Source organism: Loxodonta africana, chromosome 16 (genome assembly GCF_030014295.1).
Source record: "Loxodonta africana isolate mLoxAfr1 chromosome 16, mLoxAfr1.hap2, whole genome shotgun sequence".
Taxonomy (NCBI): Eukaryota; Metazoa; Chordata; class Mammalia; order Proboscidea; family Elephantidae; genus Loxodonta; species Loxodonta africana.
This window is the reverse complement of record NC_087357.1, coordinates 18,340,713-18,361,559: the sequence shown is the minus strand read 5'-3', so window position 1 is coordinate 18,361,559 and position 20,847 is coordinate 18,340,713. Positions and strand designations below refer to the sequence as shown.

The following is a 20,847-nucleotide window of genomic DNA, read 5'->3' as shown; positions in this document are numbered from 1 at the left end:
GCTGACGGAAAGGTCAGCAATGCAAACCCACCAGCCCAGCCGCACTCCATGGGAGAAATATGTGGCAGTCTCCTCCCGTAAAGATGACAACCTTGGAAACGCAGTTCTGCTCTGTGGCTCTCTTTGAGTCAGAACCCATTGGACACGGCAACGGGGGTAAGGGGGTCTGAACGGATGATCTCTAAACGCTGAGGGTCAGGATTCCATTTTCCAGAAGTGTGACAGTGGGGTGGGGGCGGTGCCCAGGACTAGGTGGGTGTGGACCACACCCCGGAGGACTGCCAGGAGGAGGTGGGCAGGGATAGGCCAAGAGGTGTCCCCAGGTCGGGAGCCGGTGAGGGGTCAGAAGACGTGGACACGGACCCCTCCTACACGTCCTACACAGCCCCCCACTCCCTGACACCGCCGCCGCCCGTGGCTCACCTGGGCCGGCCAGACCGCGGCCCCGGGGTCTCCGCCCGCCGCCCTGGTCTCCGCGCCGCCCGCCGGCCTCCCGGCCTTTGTGCGCTCACTGCCGGGGGCGGGGCGCCGCCGAACCCCGGGGCCTCCTGGAGCCGCACCCGCCTTCCACAGCCTCCCGCGCCCCGAACCCAGGCACCGTGGGCGGCAAGGCGGGTGGGACAGGGCCTCAGGCCAACAACTCGGAATGAGGGGCGCCTCCCCCGCTCCCCGCCAGACCCGTGTGGAATTCGGGATTTGCCCTGCAAATATTTAGCCTCTCTCACGGGGGATGCCTTCTGGGTTTTGGTACTGGGGAGAGGAGGACGCGTACGGAATCAAGGTCAAAGCCGCCGTTTTAACTGATGTAGAAACCCAGGCTGCCTGGGCCTGGGCCTGGGTCTGAGTCGGGCCTGGAAGAAGGTGGCAGGAAGGGAACAGGCCTCCCTCGACCAGGCCTGGAAGTCAGGGCTGTGTGAGGCGTCCGGGGAGGGGAGGCGCCCAGGAAGGGACAGAGTTGCCTTGTGTCCCTGGGGGCTTCCGAATACAGGCGCTTCCCTGGGCTTATCAAACCCCCTCCCCGCTTTTTTTTGTGGTTTCCCAATAGGAAAGGCTGGATTTCCAGGGTGTAAGGGGCAGGTAAAGGGCCCGACGCAGGCAGAAAAGGCCCAATGCACCAAAATGGAGGAAGGGATGTCGGAGAAGTTGAGTCACACAATCCACTCCCTTCTAACCACCAGAGGCCCATCATTTTATGGGGGTTGGGGAGGGCCTTGGAGTCCTTAGGTGGCACAAACGGTTAACCGCTTGGCTACTGACAATTGCCCAGTGAGCGCTTTGAATTCTACCAGCCATTGAAAACCCTGTAAGGCGCAGTTCTACTCTGAAAAACATGGGGTCGCCAGGAGTCTGAATCTTTTTTTTCCCCGCCCTCAGGAGGGGGGCCTGAGCTTCAGTTCATTGGACTGAAACCCACCAAGCTGTCCACAGCATGAACCAGGTTGTTGTTAAGTGCCATCAAGCTCATTTTCAAGAGTTGAACGGCCCCAGACAGTTTTCTGGGCTGTAATCTTTACAGGAGCTGATTGCTAGTTCTTTCTCCACCTGAGTGGCTGTGTGAGTTTGAACCACCAACCTTTTGGTTAGCAGCCAAGGGCTTAACCTCTGCGCCACCAGGGCTCCTTTTAAACCGTTTAGGGAAGGCTAGTTCTACGGCTCCCTTTACAGAGGAAGATGGCCAGGGTAGATGACCACAAGGGGGCACTATTTTCCAATAGTGTTCCTTTGCTGTCCCTCCCAGCCTTTCCTACCTTGACTCTCCTGGAGGTTGAACTTCATGCCTGCCTTTGAGGAATAAGCCATTTAAATCCTCTCAGGGCCATCCAGAAGCTTCTAGCACTACTTCTGGAGGGTGAAGCAGATAAAGCCTGGAATAAATCCAAGTGGCAAGCAGTTAAGCATTGCCTGCTAACCAAAGGGTCAGCAGTTCCAATCCACCATCCACTCATTGGAAACCCTGTGCGGCAGCTTAACTCCGTCATATAGGGTCGCTATGAGTCGGCATCGGCTCAGCCACAATGGATCTGAGCCTCAGCCAGTTTGGTGTGCCTGCTACGATGCCAGAAGCCCCAGGCTTTCTGTTATGACTTGCTTTGGGTGTGGTGGAGTCGGCAGTGGCCACCCCAACTTACCTGCCTCCTCTCCAGCTAGATCAGCTTCTAGCTTGGAAGGAAAAGGGGCTCCGAGGACATTAATCGAGCCTTGGTTCCCATCTAACAAAGGAGCTGGTCTTGTTGGATGACTGTTAATAAAGCTAGGATCTGAAAATCAATCTCCACCCAAGTTAAGTAGCGGGGTGGCTGTCTCTAATTCCATTTACAAATCCAGAGTACACACACACACACAAAAATATCTGGGCCACATGAGATCCAGAGTTTTGCTTTATTAGACGTCGTGAAGACAGAATTTGCAGATACAACGCTGTCCAGTTGTATGCTGCTGCAAAGTTCTGTGAAGTTTGAATTTATCTTGAAGTGAACAAAGCCCAATGGCTGATATTTTAGAATACAGTTCCGTGTTCCAAGCAGATGAGAGGTGTGACGTTATGGCCAACAATGTTTATATACTAGTCATTCACGTAAGTCATTTCCCAGCATAAATATGCAGCTTAATCACAGTTATTACATCTCTGCGATGTAAAATTTGATCTTCAACTAATATTGCATTTTGACTCCTGTTTATATTGGTGCATGCGATTCTTTGCTACCCTGGCAATTCACCAGACCTGGACTCTAAAGGCTAAACTTGATCTAAATAACATTCTAAGGGTAGGGCAGGCTCTGTACTTTGAACGCATCTTAACTATGACTCTGCAAATTCACTTGTGTGTTCCTTCCTCTTTCCTATCAGTGTAACTTGTCTGTCAGCATTTATTAGCGCCTGATGTGTACAGACAGGGCAGTTACAAAGGAAATCCTCGAAGCTCTCCTTCCCAGAGATGCAAACATCAGATAATACGCCAGGGACAATCGAGTAATCCATCAAGACAACAGACCTTCTAGAAACTCTCTAAGATAAGAAAGTGTGTCCGAGTGTACTTACTCAGTGCTCTTATTCTAGAATATTTCAGTGGGTGAGTGGGGGATAGACTCGGGGGTTTCCTTTCAGGAGTTTTGACTCTTGGGGTTGTATCTCTTCAGCCAGAAGAAAGTCCAATAAAATTATCACCTGCTTGATCATCTATTTGACAACACTGCAGAGTTCAATCAGCTCATTTAAGAGAAATAGATAAGGTGAGAGCCTCAGTGCAAGGTCCGGAAGGCCTTACATTAGCCAAAAAAAGTGGGGCTTGACTATATTACTCACACACTGAATCCAATGGAAAAGCTAGATTTATGCACCCTTAAGTCCTTCTTTTAGCCCTGGCATGCTGAAAGCATCACACATGGCGGACCACTCTTTGCTCTCAGAGTGACTACTTCACCGCCCAAGGAGAGATCAATACCCCTGCAGGAATGCAAAGAGTTTTCGTGGGTTTTTCTGCACAGACACATTGTTCATGGCACCAGAACGCTCTGCTTTCAAAGAACAGGAGAATTGATACATTATGATGACCCTTTAAATATACACTGTGAATCTTTCAGAAGGATGTTCATGTAGAAGGGTCTAAAGAAGCTGTTGATCCAGGTGGCATTTGTTCAAAGAGTTTTCTGACCCTACGCACCTCTATTATTCAGTGTTGCCCACATAGTTCATAGCTTGGTATGGGTGCAAATCTATGATTAGTGAGCACAATTAAGAAATGAAACCGTGAAAAACAAAGGGCAGCAATGTAATCAAAATCAAAGAGCATTTCTCTTTTTTTATATACAAGAAAAGCACATTGTAGAAATAAAGATTCTGTAGTCTTCTGTGTTGTATGTACATAAAATTATATTACTCGTAACTGAATTGAAAAGTCCTACCTGTAGAGTATGGCTGGCAATACCAAAGAAAGACCCAGAACATTTAGCTTTTGAAGCAGAGCAGGCAGCAAGAAAGAGAACACCAGCAAACACATCTTTGTGCCTGGATGTGAAATCCCGCTACCAAATTGTGTGACTAGCTTTCTCTAGTTCTGTGGTTTGTTCATGTTTCACATTCTAGTAGGGAATTCTGCAGCAGGCGATGTGAAAAAGACATATTAAAATGAAATGGGAAATGCTATTTAAAAATCTGCATACCAACTATGACCATGGGTTTGTGAATCCAACTTGCATTCTAAGTTAGTTTGCTTATTCTCCGTTCATTCATTATGATGCCAGTGATTTAAAACCAGGATGAATTCCAGTAGGTGGCAAAAGCAGCTTTGAACAGATCAGATGGCTACTGTGAGTCAGATCCTTGATTCTTTTTCCTCAGTTTGCTCCCGGATGTTGGAGAAGACTGGCTTTGTACTGTGGTGAAGGATGGAAGGCAGACCCACTGGTCGATTCTTTATTCAGTCTGAATCCTAGGGTTCTTTTCTTCCAATCATTCTCCACTGCTGAGGGGCGGGGGGAGATGAACAAAGCAGGGCACATGCCCTGGGTGTTGCTTAAGGCAGGGCACCAATGAGTAATTTCTATTGGCCATCATAGTGTCCATCACCGGCTGTGAGAGATTATTCAGCAATTTAACACTAATTGCCCTAAGTACTATTTTCTGTAGATAGGCCCCTGATCCCCAGGCCCTTCCTAAAAGGGTTAAAAGTGCCAGTATCGAAGCCAGGCAGGGGACAAGCCCCATCCACCTAGAGGGCAAGGTGTGGGGTCACCACTCTTCATGTGCAAACCCTCTCCCTATGGGAACCTAACAGGAAGACTTGGTGTGCAGGCTGTAATTTGTTGCAGTTTTCGACTATAACTAAATTTAGTGATTCCCAATTTTCAGCTGAACCACAGTTCGCTGTGGTGTATGCTAAAAAATGCAGATTCTGGGTCCCTCCCCTCCCCCCCAAGATTCTGCTTCAGTTAGTAACATGGTGAGGATCCAGGAATCTGTTTTTAACAAGCACCCAGGAAATTCTGATGCAATTCTGACCTGCTTTAGGGAAAGAAAAAAAAATCTGGCTTAATTCATCAAGTATAGATCTACAATTTATTTTTGGACAGACTTTAAAAACTGAAGAATTTAATGAAACATAGAAAAAGCCTCACGTTTCACCAGGGTATCCCTTTTGAAATGTGGGAACTGGCGGCCACAACTCTTAGGGGAGTGAGGGTGAGCTGGAGGAGGGACTTAGTTTAAGAAATGTGTGCCTTCAAAGCAAGGGACCATTCCAGACACCTGGGCTTGGTGATGTGAACTTGGCAAGTTGCAACCCCATTTTCTCATGCAGAATTCCTACCAAGATTAACTAGAATTAATTATGGATTCAGCAATCAGGATTTGCATTCAGGGAATTATATCAGCATAGGTATAATTTGGGGCATGTTGGCTGCTCTTACTAATATCCACTTCCACTGAAGCTGAGAAGTTGAGGTACCAGCTCTCCTACTCACAGGAACCTGGTGGATTACCCAAGGCCACGGTCTATGGTGGTTCTTCTCGGAGCCTCTTTGGAATTTAAATGACATGAGAACCTAAAATAGTGCCCAGTGTAGGCAGCCTTCTCCTACCAGCTAAAAACGCTCCAAATTCTCACTGAATCACCACTTTGAATCACATGATGATGGAAAGAAATGAACTGCAGATGGGTGGCTTCTTATATGGGCTGCCATCCAAAAAATGCAAAAAGAAAAGTCTCAAAGAGATAAGGAATCTTCTTTAAGCTCAAAGGTCTCATTCAAAGCTAGCAAGAGAGCAATAGGGCATCCTGAATTCTCCTTCACTGAGATCTGTTCAAAGCAGGTTCCACCACTGCTGCAGAAACGTACGGATTCCCTTGTCGATGGTGGTTTCTCCACGTGTGGACCTATGAAGACAAGCAGCTCTCCCAGGGCCCAGGAGTTCCCTACTCTCAAACCTCAATCTCAGTGTGACTGTTTTTCCCACTCCAGTGTGCCCTTAAAAGTTCCTAGTTACTTCTAGCCTTGCTTTTTCTCATCTTTGCAGCTGAAATCAGGCGGGTCATGTCAAGGGTCAAGGTCAGGGAAAGAACAGTCAGGACTGAGGTCTGCAAGTACAGGTGAGCTGAGTCCAGGTGAACAGGTGGCAGGGAGGGCCGCTTAGTAATTCAGGAAGTCGATCCCAATTTTGACGCTCTTGGAGGTGGCTATGTCGATGGCCGTGGCCTTGATCTCAGTGTCCCCAAACTGCATGAGGGTCTGGATCTCCCTCCTGGGGGGCACATTGGTGTTGCTGGTACCGGTGAGATCCAGGCGGAGCGTGCCGCACTTCTTCACGCTGGGGTCAGTGATAAAGCTGACGTTGTCAAGCTCAGAGCTGTAGATGTTGATGACAATGACCAGCTGGGACGGCTTGGCCGGGGTGTAGCTCCGCTTGACCAGCTCGCCCAGGGCCACGGACTGGTCAGCGGAGATGAACTTGTCGAAGACATCGGTACACCAGCGGGTGCCATCCTTCACCAGTAGCTTGTCAGGCGGGTGCTTGCCCTCCACGTAGCGGTTCAGCACACCCACCCCATAGGTGAGCGGGGACCGACGCACCTTGATGACAGTTGGGTCCAAGCCAAAGAGGACGGCGCCCTTGAGGATGGTGAGGCCCACGTCCTGGGGGATGATGATCCGGCACTTGTCACCAAAGGCAGTCTGTACTGCCTGCTGCAGGAGGGGCGCCTCTGCAAAGCCGCCCACCAGGAAGAGGAACTTGACAGTGGACACCTCGGGCTTCTGAAACAGGTCCCCTGAGAGGGAAGAGGTAGGGAGAACATCTCGTCAGCTAGGGCCAGCAGGCAGGCAGATCAGAGAGCTGAGCCTGCAGGGACCCGACAGAACCACTTGGGCTGAGTGGAGGACAGGCTTAGTCTGAGCTCTGAAACAGAATTTCTGTAGAGCTGGTCTTTTAGAGAAAGGGGTTGACTTCTGGTTTCCGGCTGGCATGTAAAGACCTTGGAAGTCATCACTCCTGTCCCCACAACAAGGAGAGCTGAGAAACTAAAAATCAACAACTCCTCTCAGAGACAGGAGGGAATTAAAAGTCACAGGAAAACTCCGCCACCAGGAAAACTGAATGATTTCAGGCTGATGTAGACTCACCACTTACCAGGAGCAGCAGGGCCCAGAGCGGGAGGGATACTAAAGGGTAAATGACTAATTGGAGTCCCTGGGTTGTGCGAATGGTTAACATCCCAGCTAGGCTGCTAACCCTAAGGTTTGGAGGTGGGAGTCCACCTCGGAAGAGAGGCCTGGAGATCTACTGCCGAAAAAATCAGCCATTGAAAACTCAATGGAGCACAGCTCTACTGTGACACACATGGGGTCACCATGAGCCAGAATCCCCTCAACAGCAACTGGCTTAGTTAAATGACTAACTGGTGGAGACTGAACACGAGCAAGCTTGAGAAAAAAAGGCCCTGGAGGCCCAGCCTTAGGGGGCCCCACATTTTCACAAACTTTGCCTCCAAAAGCCCCCACAGGTTCTCACTGTGAAGCTCGGAGAAAAACTCTCTTGGGCTTCCTACTGTCAGGGGGAGGAGAAAAGTAACCATTTTGAAATAGCCATCATTCTCCTTAACAATGGACTACCCTCAAGGGGAACTATTTCACCAGAGCTAACAAAGGCGGGCTTATCAGAGCCCCCAGATTGGAGGACACTCAAAATACACAGTGGCTGCAAGAGCAGATATGAGCAAACCAGCAATAGTGCAGGGCTGGGCAGCGTTTGGTTGTGTTGTGCATAAGGTCTCCATGAGTTGGGGGTGGCTTGATGGTAACTAACAACTAACCAACTTGGAGGAAGGGGATTACCCAGCTCTAGCCCCCTTCTAGCCTTCCTGTTTCACCTAGTGAGAGGAAGGGGGTTTGTGAACTAATATGCTCAGGAATAAAAACCAAAGCTGCTGCTAAGTGGAGACTCGTTTTAACGTAGATGGTAATAATTTTGAGTAATAATTTTAAGTAGTAATTTGTTATGCACAAGTGAACACTTTCGTGGGTCTATGGAGTTAGTAAAGACAATCTGTTATAAATATTATTCTTTGGTGTTCATAACAATCCCATCCCACACTAGGGGTTCTGATTTGGTAGGTGGGGAGGCCTGGATATTGATAAGGGTCCCCATGCAAGTCCACGGTGTGTCCCTGGGTGAGGACCACTGCTGCGGTGGGTAACTACATAACAGTCTTGCATGAGATCTTCCTTGGTTCACAGAACAGTTCCTTCTCCCCAGCAAGTGTTATGATTCCCAATTTGTCCTGATAAAAGCAAAGCATGTACATCCTCTAGGGCCTGTCGCTCTAGGATACTACTACTTTAGAGCTCCCAGCTCTCTGACTTTTGAAGCCAATCTGAAAGCCCAGCAACCTCCCTCAGCCATGCCCAGGCCCTGCCCACTCTGGGGCTCCCGCCCTGGACCACCTGCCAACCTGTCTCCTCAAGCACCAGTTGATGATGCTGGAAAATCAATTCCCATTCCTGTCTCTGCCCACCTAGTGCCCGAGCCCTGGGAGATACTTACGGAGATGCTCAATGATGCTGTCGATGGTGGGCTTGAAGAGGGCGTTCATGGCATCTGGACTCATCCTCAGCATCCCCTGCGAGGACCACTTCACAAAGTCCACACTGTGGAGCGCGGCACGGAGAGGAACACGCAGTAAGTGTCTAAACAATACCCACGCTTATCTGCACAGATGTGAGCCCTGGCAGAACACCCTGGCCTCTAAGCAGGCAGGGAGAGGTTTGAAAGTCAAAAGCACCCTTGGAAATCCCCTAAACTGCCAGGACCTGGACCCTTAGAAGCTCAAAAGCAAAGACATAATAACCTCTTCTATCTTCATTTTTGGTTTTGGCTGACCTTCCCGTAGAATCCAAAAACCAAACCCGGTGCCATCAAGTCAATTCCGACTCATAGTGACCCTATACGACAGAGTAGAATTTCCCTATAGGATTTCCAAGGCTGTGATCTTTACAGAAGCAAACTGCCACATCTTTCTTACTCGGAGCAGCTGGTGGGTTTAAACCACTGACCTTTCAGTTATTCCCCTGGGATAATGGAGGTCAAAGTCTAGTGCAAAAGACCAGGCAGTAAATAAATGGAGCACCTTCTTTTGGATGACCACAGATGTTTAGATTTGAGTACATTAAAGGCTCACAGGACATGTCTGTGGTACTGCTATGTAAGGCCACACATGAGCACTGGGTACACCTCCTGCAACCTCCCAGGCACCAATCATGTGACAGTGATAAGCCTGGTTGTCCCCTCCCTGCCTTCTCTGTCAAAGGGGTGGCAGGTGCAGAAGCAGTGGCATGGAGCAGAACAAACACGGACAGGGGGTTGGACTGCTGGGCTCCAGTCCACCCTCCACCATCAGTAGCTACAGGACTTTAGGCAACCTGTCTAATGTTTTCTCTAATGTCTTGTCTGGAATCAAGGATAATACATTTGCCTTACCTCCCTCACAAGGGTTGTTGTGAAGATCAAGTTAAATACTATGTAAAAACACTTGGGAAACCTTCTGGTACTGAAAGAATACCAAAACAAACAAACAAAAAAAAAACCACCACCACCACCAAACCCATTGCCACCGACTCTGACTCATTGCGACCCCATGTACTACAGAGTAGAACTATTCCATAGTTTTATTGGCTGTAATTGTCAAGCCTTTCTTCCATGACACTGCTAGATGGGTTCACACCAGCAAACTTTAGGTTAGCAGTCAAGTGCAAACCGGCTGTGCCCTCCAGGAACCCTTAAATGAATCCCAAGGACTGTCTATTACCCAAACCCACAGTGTATAGCTCTCCCGTTCTATAGTTCAAATGGCATCTCTGTCCTTGAAGCAAAGCACATGCCAGCTGCTTCCTGGCAACACATTCTGGACGCTTCCAGGCCTCCCAGACCAGGGATTCTTTCCATGCCCTTGGCCAAAGGACAGCGTAGTGTGGTACAGAATGACCCAGTGGCTGTCGGCGGCCACTTTCCTAGTAGGAGCGTGAAGGCTCTTGGGCATACAGGTGGTACTTGGGGTTCAATTCAGAGCAGGTGCCCTCTGTGGTGGACCAGAGAAAGGATCAGACTAGTAAGAGAGTCCAGCTAAGACCCTGCTTCACAGACAAGAAGTGCTGGGGTCAAATCCACTTTGTTTCCGCTAAAAGTAACCAGGGCGTCTTAGAGAAATTGCTAAGGACTTCAGGCCTCAGGGAGGGATAGTACAAGATAAGCCTGGAGAATCTTCACACACCGAAGAGCAGAGACACTGTGTAAGACTGCTAGAATCATGTCAGAAGGACTCAGACCTGAAGAGGCTCCTACTTGCCAAGATGGGACAATTTGAGCATCAATAAGGATACAACTACCGTGCTTCAAAATACACAAAATTTGCCTAAATCCTTTAATTCTTAGTGATACCCTTTCCTCACGCTCTCTCAGGAGAAAACTCATTAGTCATTTTGGAGAATATTAGGAAAACAACTCACTTTTTTTTTTTTTTTTTTAACTTATAGATGGAGGAAAAGAACCAAGCATTTATTCTGTCTTTCCTGTACAAATTGAATTTCTGGGCAACCGAACTGTTGAGGTGAAATTTTTCCTTTCTAGAAATAGTCTAGCTAATAAATGAAGAAGGAATGATCATCTAAGAAGATAATGCAGACCCTCAAGTTAATAGACCTGGGTAATGATCAGGACTTCATGCTTGATAAAGTAGAGGGTCAGCCAAAAAGAGGAAGACCCTCAAGGAGATGGATTTACACAGTGGCTGCCACAACAGGCTCAGGCATAACAATTGTGAGGATGGCGCAGGACAAGGCAGTGTTTCATTCTGTTGTACAGAGGATCGATATGAGTCAGAAGTGACTCGATGGTACCTAACAACAATCATGAAAGCCTACTAACATCACAAGAGACAAGCCTATATTAGCGGTTCTCTGATATGCTGCAATAGGAAAGACCACCACCCATGGAGGAGACTTGTCCAAAACTCAAATCTGATCTGACTGAACTTCTAGATGCTTCTACCAATTTGAAAAGAAAAAACATCAGGAGACAAAAGAACATATTACACAACACCACAAGGATGTAAGGAAGAAAACCCAGACTACAGGACACTCTACAGGACAAACAACTGGTCTCATTATCTAATAAACTGCAAGGAAAAAAAAGGAGGGGGAAACTACACATTAAATAAGACATGAGAGGCCTATTGAATAATTACTATAAATGACCCTTACTCAGATGCTGACGATGCGAACCATAAAATACTTCATGAGACAACCGGGAAATTTTGAGTGCTAACTGGATATCTGATGATATTGAAGAGTTGCTCATTTGTAGGTACGATAATGGTAGTATGGTTATATTTGAAAATTTATCTCCTTAACAGATATATACTGACATATTTATGAATTAAAAACAAAAAAACCAAACCTATTGCCGTTGAGTCAATTCCGACTCATAGCGGCCCTACAGGACAGAGTAGAACTGCCTCATAGAGTTTCTAAGGAGCGCCTGGTGGATTCAAACTTCCAACCTCTTGGTTAGCAGCCATAGCACTTAACCACTGCACCACCAGGGTTTCCATTTATGGATTAGATGGTATTATATCTTAGATTTGCTTTAAAATAACTGAGGGAAGTATGGGTGAGGATAGAGACTGGCCAGGAGCTGACAATTACTGAAGCTGGATGACAGGGCTCATTTTGCTTCAGAAATGTTTGAAATTTTCCATTAAAAAAAGGTTTTCAAATGTGGCGTCTGGGGTCTTAAATGCTAACAAGCGGCCATCTAAGATGCATCAATTGGTCTCAACCCACCTGGAGCAAAGGAGAATGAAGAACACCAAGGTCACACGACAACTGAGAGCCCAAGAGACAGAAAGGGCCACATGAACCAGAGACCTACATCATCCTGAGACCAGAAGAACTAGTTGGTGTCTGGCCACAATCGATGACTGCCCTGACGGGGAGCACAACAGAGAACCCCTGAGGGAGCAAGAGATCAGTGGGATACAGACCCCAAATTCTCATAAAAAGACCATACTTAATGGTCTGACTGAGACTAGAGGAATCCCGGCGGTCATGGTCCCCAAACCTTCTGTTGGCACAGGACAGGAACCATTCCCGAAGACAACTCATCAGACATGAAAGGGATTGGGCAGTGGGTAGGAGAGAGATGCTGAAGAAGAGTGGGCTAATTATATCAGGTGGACACTTGAGACTGTGTTGGCATCTCCTGTCTGGAGGGGGGATGGGAGGATAGAGAGAGTTGGAAGCTGGCAAAACTGTCACGAAAGGAGAGACTGGAAGGGCTGACTCATTAGGGGGAGAGCAAGTGGGAGTACGGAGTAAGATGTATATAAACTTATATGTGACAGTCTGACTTGATTTGTAAACGTTCACTTGAAGCTCAATAAAAGTTAATAAAAAAAAAAAAGGTTTTCAAGAATCTATGATCTTTGTCTACTATTTTTTTCATTCATCCTTAAAACAGCTTCCAAATATGTTCATTTTGCAACAAGCTGAGCCACAAACACTTGCCTACAGCCCACGAACTCAGCATACAAGAAACCCAGACTTCTAGAGAATTCACTCAGCAAACATTTCCTGAGTACCTATGACGTACCAGTTTCTATTCCAGGTACTGGGGATATAGCAGTGGCCCAAAAAGACAAACTTCCCTCCTTTCACAAAGCTTCTGTTTTTTAGTGGATTTTTTTTTTTTTTTAATAACAGGTAACACATAGATAAGCCATCCCTAACATATATGAACTCATTCCATCCTTATAACCACCCTTTAAGGTAAGTGGAATTATTATCCCCATTTCCCAGGTGAAAAAACTGAGGAATGGAAAAGTTGAGTCACTCACCCAAGGTCACACAGGGAATATGTAGAATTGGAACCAAGGCCATCTGGTTCCACAGCCCATGCCCCCTCCCTCCTTCCCATCAACACAATCCACCCCACGAACATCTCAGCCACCAGCAAGCCTGACTCACTTGCTCTTCCTCAAGGCGTGCTCCACGCTGTGCCCCCGGAACTTCTTGTAGTAGTCAATGAAGGAGAAGGGCAGGGTGATATTCAGCGGGTTAGTTCGGTCCGGGGCAGCTGCCCTCTTGCGAGACTCAAACGCAATCATTAAGTCGACCCAGGCCGCAGGACGCTTGATTTTGAATTGTTCAATAAAATCCTCTCCAAATATTTTACACAGAAGTTTTTCAAATTCAAAATCTACTCCTAAGGAGCCATAGGGTCCACCTGAGTCAAGGACAAAACGGGAGACAACAATGTTAAAACCGTCAGACACCAAATCCAAACTCTGAGAAGCAGGTCTGCCTTATGTTCTTCTGGGAAATACAAAGCAGCAGGAACTTAAACCCACCTTGTGCCCACCCAGTGCTGTTGAGTCAATTCTGACTCACAGCAACCCTATAGGACAGAGTACTGCAACTATACATTTTAAGTGACACTTCAAAACCCTTAGGCTGTTCTTATTCCATGTGAAGTAATTATTTTTCCTACAGAAATCACTCAACAACAATCTGTTTAAAATCAAATACATTTTAAATAAAATCAACACATTTAACTAGCTGTGAGCATCACGGTATTCCCAATCAAGAACTCCAAGGACAGGAAAATCAGCAGACCTCACATACCGCCCGTGAGGTACTCATTACTCATGACCCTCCTCCCCACTAAGGTAAAGAACACGCTCTTTGGTTTGGCAGTCTTGGTCCAAAATCAGGCGTCCTGGGACCTCCCTAGAAAGCTAGCTTTAGCAGCTAAATCATAGTGGACATCACATTACAATCACATCCTTCCAGGACTTTCAGAAACCAACTCCCTTGGCCAGGATCTAAAACAGGTTCCCTTTATGCCAAAACCCAAGTTGTGTTGCTTTGTGTTTTAAAGAACGTTTTAACTACAGTTTGTGTTCCGATTCCAAATAGGCTTTAGTATTCTCTACTGCCTACAACCCCCCATGCTGGCAGCATTGAGAGTAATCTGAAATGGGTGAATGGCAACTGCGTGGAAACATCTCAGGAGTGAAACATCTCAAGAGCTCACCTGTTGCTTTATACAGCTCCTTAAGGTGTCCCTCTGGTAACCGTATCTGATGGACTGTCATGTCCACAGTGCCACCTCCACTGTCCACAACCACATACTTGTCACCTGGTACAAAAGCAAACAGCCATGTTTTACATAGATGGCCTGATCAAGCCCATCCTGAAACACACTGATGAATGATGACTTGGAATAGAACTAAGCACTATCAACATTTTTTAGAGTACAATGGCTTTGCTAATTAGCAGCACAGAGAGTTATTTGTGGCTAAAGAGAAGGCAGTAGTATTTGGTCAGGAGTGACAGTTAAGCATGAATGATAAAGGACCCAGATAAGTGAATCTTTAAGACTAAGGTATTCAAGTTACAGTGCTGCGTACCTGGCATGCCCACCATGGGCAAATCCCTGTCATGTTCACAGCACCATAAAATCAATTACCAGCTATTTAACACAAGACTTCCCCTGGAACTGGTGAGTTCCACTTCCTACCTCTCTTATGAAGTCTACATGATCTTACGACATGCACAGCTACAGCTCCAAAAAGAGCTCTCTCTGGGTGAGTAGTCTTTAAAACCAATTAATTTTGAACACTTCCCAAAAGTGCAAAAGGAACAAACGGGAATGCATTTTTTGCCAGCAGCACAAAAAAATCCAGCAAGAGCAAAGGACATTCACGGACACTACCTTCTTCCAGCTCGGACCAGATTTCTCCTATGACATTCTCCACCAAAAAGGTCCGACTCTGCCGGTTACGCCGTACGTGTTCCTTAGCTAGTGGCCAAAAGAAAGAAAATGATGAGGCGTAAGAAGGTATGAAAAAGCAGACAGTCAGCTACAGTCAGTGGAGGCAACAGCATGAGAGGTTTAGGGATGGAACATTTAGTGATACTTGATCAAAATGATTCAATAAACACAACATCAGGAATTGCAAAGTCTGCTCTTCCCAGAGAAAGCCGCTCTTTCCACCAGCCCTCGTCTAGTCATCGGCTTGGCAGATCTGCCCTGTGCCCTGCTGAAAAGCTTACTCTGATGACATGACATTCCCATCTCCGATGACAGTTTTTTGGGAATGGTTAATAAAATCGATCAATTTCCTGGTTCTGCTGTCCCAGGGAGGAAGCTGTCTGCCAAGCAGCTTGCAGCGCACTTGGTTAAACAATTTCTCATCAAGGAACTTGGTCTGCTGCAAGGAATGTGGGGTATGTTTTCCTAATCTGGATCCTGGATGAACCGGACAGGAGCCATTTTCAGACACTATTGAAGCCAATATGAGCTTCAGCCACAAGGTGGCGTTTCCGCCCCAAGCAGACACATCTGAATGTAGTGATACCCTGTACCCCTTCTTCATGAACCCTTCCAGGACAGCCTCTGCTTGAGTCAGCTGCCCTGACTGTGGCCTGGGGTAGTTTGTGCTGCGACACCTTGCAAGGGATATTTTACCTCTCACAGCCCTCCCAGCAGTCCTCTGAAGCAGACAGGGCACAAATTACTGTCCTTACGTCAGATGAGGAAACCAGGTCAAGAAAGGTTAAGGGACTTGCAGTTCCCATGACACCATCCTGCTGCTGGACAGTAACCCTCGGACAACAGACCCTCATGCCTTGGAGATTTAACAATTTGCAACGAAGTTTGAAAAAGCAGAACAACGGAAAGTTAAGAGGTGGGGAAGGTGCTATAGGAAGGCGTGGGCAAGGTGGGGCCAAGGTGGACAAATCACTTAACCACTCTGGCCTCAGTCTCCACATCTATAAAATGGGGATGATGATGCTTGGCCTAAGTTCCTCACAGGCAGGGTAGGGACCCAGTGTGGCATCTGTCACATAAAAACCAAAACCAAACCCAGTGCCATTGAGTCGATTCCAACTCATAGCAACCCTACAGGACACAGTAGAACTGCCCATAGACTTTCCAAGGAGCGCCTGGTGGATTCGAACTACTGACCCTTTGGTTAGCAGCTGTAGTATTTAACCACTATACCACCAGGGTTTCCATCTGTCACATAGGAGATGATAATGAAGGCAAAGCATCTAGTATGAGACCTGGTACTCAACAAAGGAAAACTATTACAGGGTCACTATGAGTCAGAATCAACTCAATCAACAGCATGGGATATGAATAATTTAGAGTAATCCCTGGTACTGCTGACTTTCAGTTGCCCTACAAATCCCTCTGTTATAGCATATATCTCCCAGTATAGCATTCTTGGAAACCCTGGTGGCATAGTGGTTAAGAGCTACGGTTGCTAACAAAAGGTCAGCAGTTCGAATCCACCAGGCACTCCACATGAATTTATTTTACAGGTCTTGTAGTCGGAACTTGGTTTCCTAAAACACTCTAGATAGCTAACTAAATGGCAGCCATTAAAAAAATGACTAAGCAAGGCTAATAAACCATGCTCTGAGCTTAAAAAAAAAAAATTATCCTGTTTTTCAGGCAAATTAAATCCAATATTGTGGAAAATATACCCTATATTGACCTCATTTAATTCTCTGAGTGAAATAATACAGACTGCAAATCCTGTGGCCATGGAGAGAGAGGGGACAGGCACCGGGTCTGTTTCTCCTCAGCCGAGTCCAGAAGAATGGTCGGGGGTCTCAGGCCTCGAACATCTCAGGTGCTCTTGATAAAGTGCTCTCTCGGGCACTCCCGTGCAGCACTCCTTCCTTCTGGGGGAGATGTTCTAAGTGTAAAGCGGTGCTGAGACCGGACTCTGGGCTTGCTGCCCCTCTGAGGATGGCAGCGAACAATTCGAGGGTTTCAAAAACCAGAAAGGGAGGCAACATGGAATTCCACAAGCCACAGGACACAGATACAGGGCAGCAGGGGAGGGGAGGCAGGAGACGTTAAAGGGAAGGATACCAAAACCTGAGCTCTGGGGGAGGCAAGCTCTCCAAGGCAGATTTGTTCCCCTAAAATGTGAGTGTCACGCTTCAGAAGCATTCAGGAGAGTTAGTTAATGCTGACATGAATTTCTGTTTAGGAACAACTGAGTGAGGATCAGCAGGTAAGATATAAAAGCCGGTCATTCTTCTTATTTCCCACGAAAACAAGGAAGAAGAAATTTAAATAAATATATCACCCTGAGTCTTCAAAATGTTAATGCATTTGATTTACTTAAAAGTTAGACTGGCCTGGCTGTGCCTTGGCGAAGGCCCAGCATTGCTAGAAAAAGGCAAATGGAGCCCTCGGATTTAAAGGGAAGCCTGTTTCCATTCATTTCAGCTAAATCAAAACAGAAGGTGCTAATAATGCAGGTCCCACTACCAAGGGGAGGCAGCAGCTTGGGGACAAATAAACTTTCTGCCACAGCCATGTGCCTGAGGGTAACAGCCTCCTAAATCAGAGTTGAAAATGGACAGAGGTGAGCCCTTGGGCAGAGTTACCCACGTTACCTCTGCGAAGAGGAAGAGGGGAGGCTGGGAGAGACCACCAGTATCATGTGGGCAGGGATCTTGGCTGCTAAGGGGGAGATCTGGGCCCAGGGCCTCGGGGTGAACAGAACGATGGGCTTCAGGTGTGGGGATTCAGGGAAACTTGGGAACAAGGTTGTAGGAGCAACTTGATGACAGTCCCCATAGTCTTCCCTGTTCTCCTGGGCCTGGGGCCTTCCAGGGCAGGATGGGGTGGCCATGGGTGCAGGGTGGGTTTCTGCCCTCAAGGCCCTCATCTGGGTATGGAACACAGCTCAGGGCTGCACACACAGAGCCATCCCCAAAGCTCTGCCCGCTAGCTCCCATAGCCCATCGACAGCCGTGCTCCTGACCCAGCATGTCTGCAAACTCTGCGGCCCTGGACAGACCCACAGAGCCCTAGACCCTGGAGACAGCAGTTCTGGGGACTAAGACTGGGGACAGCTGACACAGTTCAACCAGTTGCCAAAGAGTCGATTCCAACTCATGGCGACCCCAGGTATGTCAGGGTAGAACCACGTACAACGGTCCCACTCTGACACAGTTAGCAGGTGACTATGAAGAAGAAAGAGCTCCTTCCCTGAACGAGCACCACCTGGGGCCAGGAAAAGACCGCTGGACTCGTCTGTAATTTTTTTCATCCACATTCTAAGCTCTCAGCAGCTTGCCGGCTAAGGCACACAATGAGCTTTATCACACATGAAACGAACGGCCGGGCGAGTGAGTCAGTCATAAGTCAACAGTCTTAATGGAGCAATTAATAACAGGTAAGTGGGATTAGATTGAGAATCAGTTAGTAAATAAGATTAAGAGCCTAGGAGAATTATGCAAGGCCCAGAACTGCTCTCAGGCCACCCTCAGGAGTCTTGAAGAGAAGCCTCCCAACCCTCCTAAGGCACTAGGGTGGATGGTGAACCCTGATAACCACAGCTTAGTCTACAGGGGTCCTTGGAAGGGCCAGGTAGGGGGCTGAGCACAGAGGTGCTTAAAGCCAACCTTCTCCCGGGCATTATGATTCTTTATTCCAGCACTAAATGCCTTTAAAATAATCTAAGATGAAGAACCACCTAGGGGGTAGGAGGAGAGGGGAGAGAAGGAGGGAGGGGAAGAGAGAGAGCGCGAGGTACCCTGTGCAAACCCAGCTCCTACTGTGTCACTGGCGCTGTACCCATTGACCGCGGCCTTGCTGCTCAGCTCAATCATCTGGTGCAGCCGCAGCTTCCGGCAGTAGATGGAGGCCGCCTCAGGCTCCAGGGCAATGATGAGCTGCTCCGAGTTCTCAGGGGAGGCCAGGCCCGCCTGGAAGACAGAAAAGGGGGTTGGGGACTGGGGCAACCTGCACAGGCCCACTTGGAGTGCAGCCACTCCAGAGATCAACACCCCTTAGAAAGGGACGTTAGTGTTGTGTGTTTGGGGGAGGTTCCCTCCACAGACCTCTGCAGAGCATAAAAGTCAAGATTTGAAGATCATCAGACTGCTAGGCCCCAAGCCAGGTACCTTCAACACCTCAGGGTGGGCCAAAGAGAACACAGGGCACTCTCAGGAAATGCGAGGCTCTCTGGGTCACGGAGCCACTTGCACGTGGGGGAGTGCTTGACCCAGAGCAGAGCCCCTGGATAGTGCAAACAATTAAGTGCTTGACTGCTGTCTTAGTTACCTAGTGCTGCTAGAACAGAAATACCACAAGTGGATGGCTTTAACAAACAGTAATTTGTTGCCTCACACTTTAGGAGGCTAGAAGTTTGAGTTCAGGGTTCCAGCTCCAGGGGAGGGCTTTCTCTCTCTGTCAGCTCTGGGGGAAGGTCCTTGTCACCAATCTTCCCCTGGTCTAGGAGCCTCTCAGCACAGGGACCCCAGTTCCAAAGGACACACTCCACTCCTGGCACTTCTTTCTTGGTGGTAATCAGGTCCCTATCTCTTTGCTTGCTTCTCTCTCCTTCTATCTCTTGTAAGATAAAAGATGGTAGAGGCCACACCCCAGGGAAACTCCCCTTACACTGGATCAGGGCTGTGACCTCAGTAAGGGTGTGGCATCCCATTCTGATCTTCTTTAACATAACCTAATCTTGCCACTTTAACCACAGGCAGAGATTAGGATTTACAATACATACGAAAATTACATCAGACCACAAAATGGAGGACAACCACACAATATTGGAATCGTGGCCTAGCCAAGCTGACACATATTTTGGGGGATACAATTCAACTCATAACATTCCACTCTTTGGCCCCCCCAAATTCATGTCCTTGCCACGTATAAAACACATTCACTCCACCATATCATCCTAAAAGTCTTAAATCAACTCCAAGTCCAAATTCTATCCCGGGGCAAAATTCCTCTTCATCTGTAAAATCTAGAATAAAAATTTATCTGTTTCCAAAGTACAATGGTGGAACAGGCACAAGCTAGACATTTCCATTACAAATGGCAGAAATTGGAGGGAAAGAAGAGGTAACAGGCACTAAGCGAGTCTGCAGAACACATTACATTAGCTCTCAAGGCTTAAAAATAATCCTCTGTTCTCCTCGAGACCATTTAGGCAATGGCCCTGCCCTCCAGATTCTGGGTGTTGGCCACACTCTCCGAATTCTGGGTGGAGGCCCCTTAGCCCTGGGCTTCAGTTCTGCCTTCCAGGCCCGCTGGAAAGGCAACTCTGCTCCCTCGTTTTTGAGCAGCCTCATTCTCCTAGTCTACCTGAGTGGCAACCCTACCCCCTCAGCCTGGCAGGCCCGGTTCTTCTGACCCTTGAGCATGGAAGCCCCCTCAGCTTTGGGCACTGGATCTGGCCCCATCCTCCTGGCACTCGTGAAAGGCAGCCCCACACTCTGGAACGGAGTTGGTGAAGGTCTGACTTTCCGAAACCTAGGAGGCTGTGACCCCACGTTTTGAGACCCAGCAGGCCACGGTTCCACCCTTTGAGACCCCAAAGGTTGTGGCCCTGCCCTTTGAGACTGAGGCAACTCTGCTTCCTGTGCTACTTGTCTTTTCACCTTCTGCTTCCTGCTTCCTTGGCCTCTTGAGCCAGCCTGGCATCTCTCTGCTCAGCCAAGTGTCTCAACGCTCTTTAGCTCCACTCCACTCTGCCAGTAAACCTCGGCCAGAAGGCACTCAGCTTTCTTGCTCCGTGGGTCAGATCCTGCACCGTCTTGTGCCGGTCTCTGGGATCTGCTGCTATTTCTCTGCTGCTGCTTCCTCACTTCCTTCTGAGCCCTCACCAGAATTGTCTTTGACGTCCATAATCCCACCAACAGTCTCTTCAAGGCAATTTAGGCTTTTACTATTAGGCACTTTAAAACTCCTCCAGCCTCTAACCATTCACAGTTTCAAATCCGCTTGCACATTTTAGGTATTTGTTAGAGC

General features: G+C 47.8%; 1 protein-coding gene across 1 annotated transcript in view; it reads right to left on the bottom strand.

The window, feature by feature from the left end:
* Nucleotides 1-2,360: 2,360 nt before the first annotated feature.
* HSPA12A (heat shock protein family A (Hsp70) member 12A) overlaps nt 2,361-20,847 on the bottom strand; it is an 82,111-nt gene continuing 63,624 nt past the window's right edge. Inside the window, exons 7-12 of the mRNA XM_064269266.1 lie at nt 18,614-18,785; nt 14,761-14,847; nt 14,080-14,184; nt 13,011-13,269; nt 8,536-8,639; nt 2,361-6,763 (exon numbers count right to left, since the gene is read on the bottom strand). Of these exons, the coding sequence (XP_064125336.1) occupies nt 6,126-6,763; nt 8,536-8,639; nt 13,011-13,269; nt 14,080-14,184; nt 14,761-14,847; nt 18,614-18,785 (1,365 nt within the window). The 3' untranslated portion in view covers nt 2,361-6,125. The remainder of the gene's footprint in view (nt 6,764-8,535; nt 8,640-13,010; nt 13,270-14,079; nt 14,185-14,760; nt 14,848-18,613; nt 18,786-20,847) is intronic.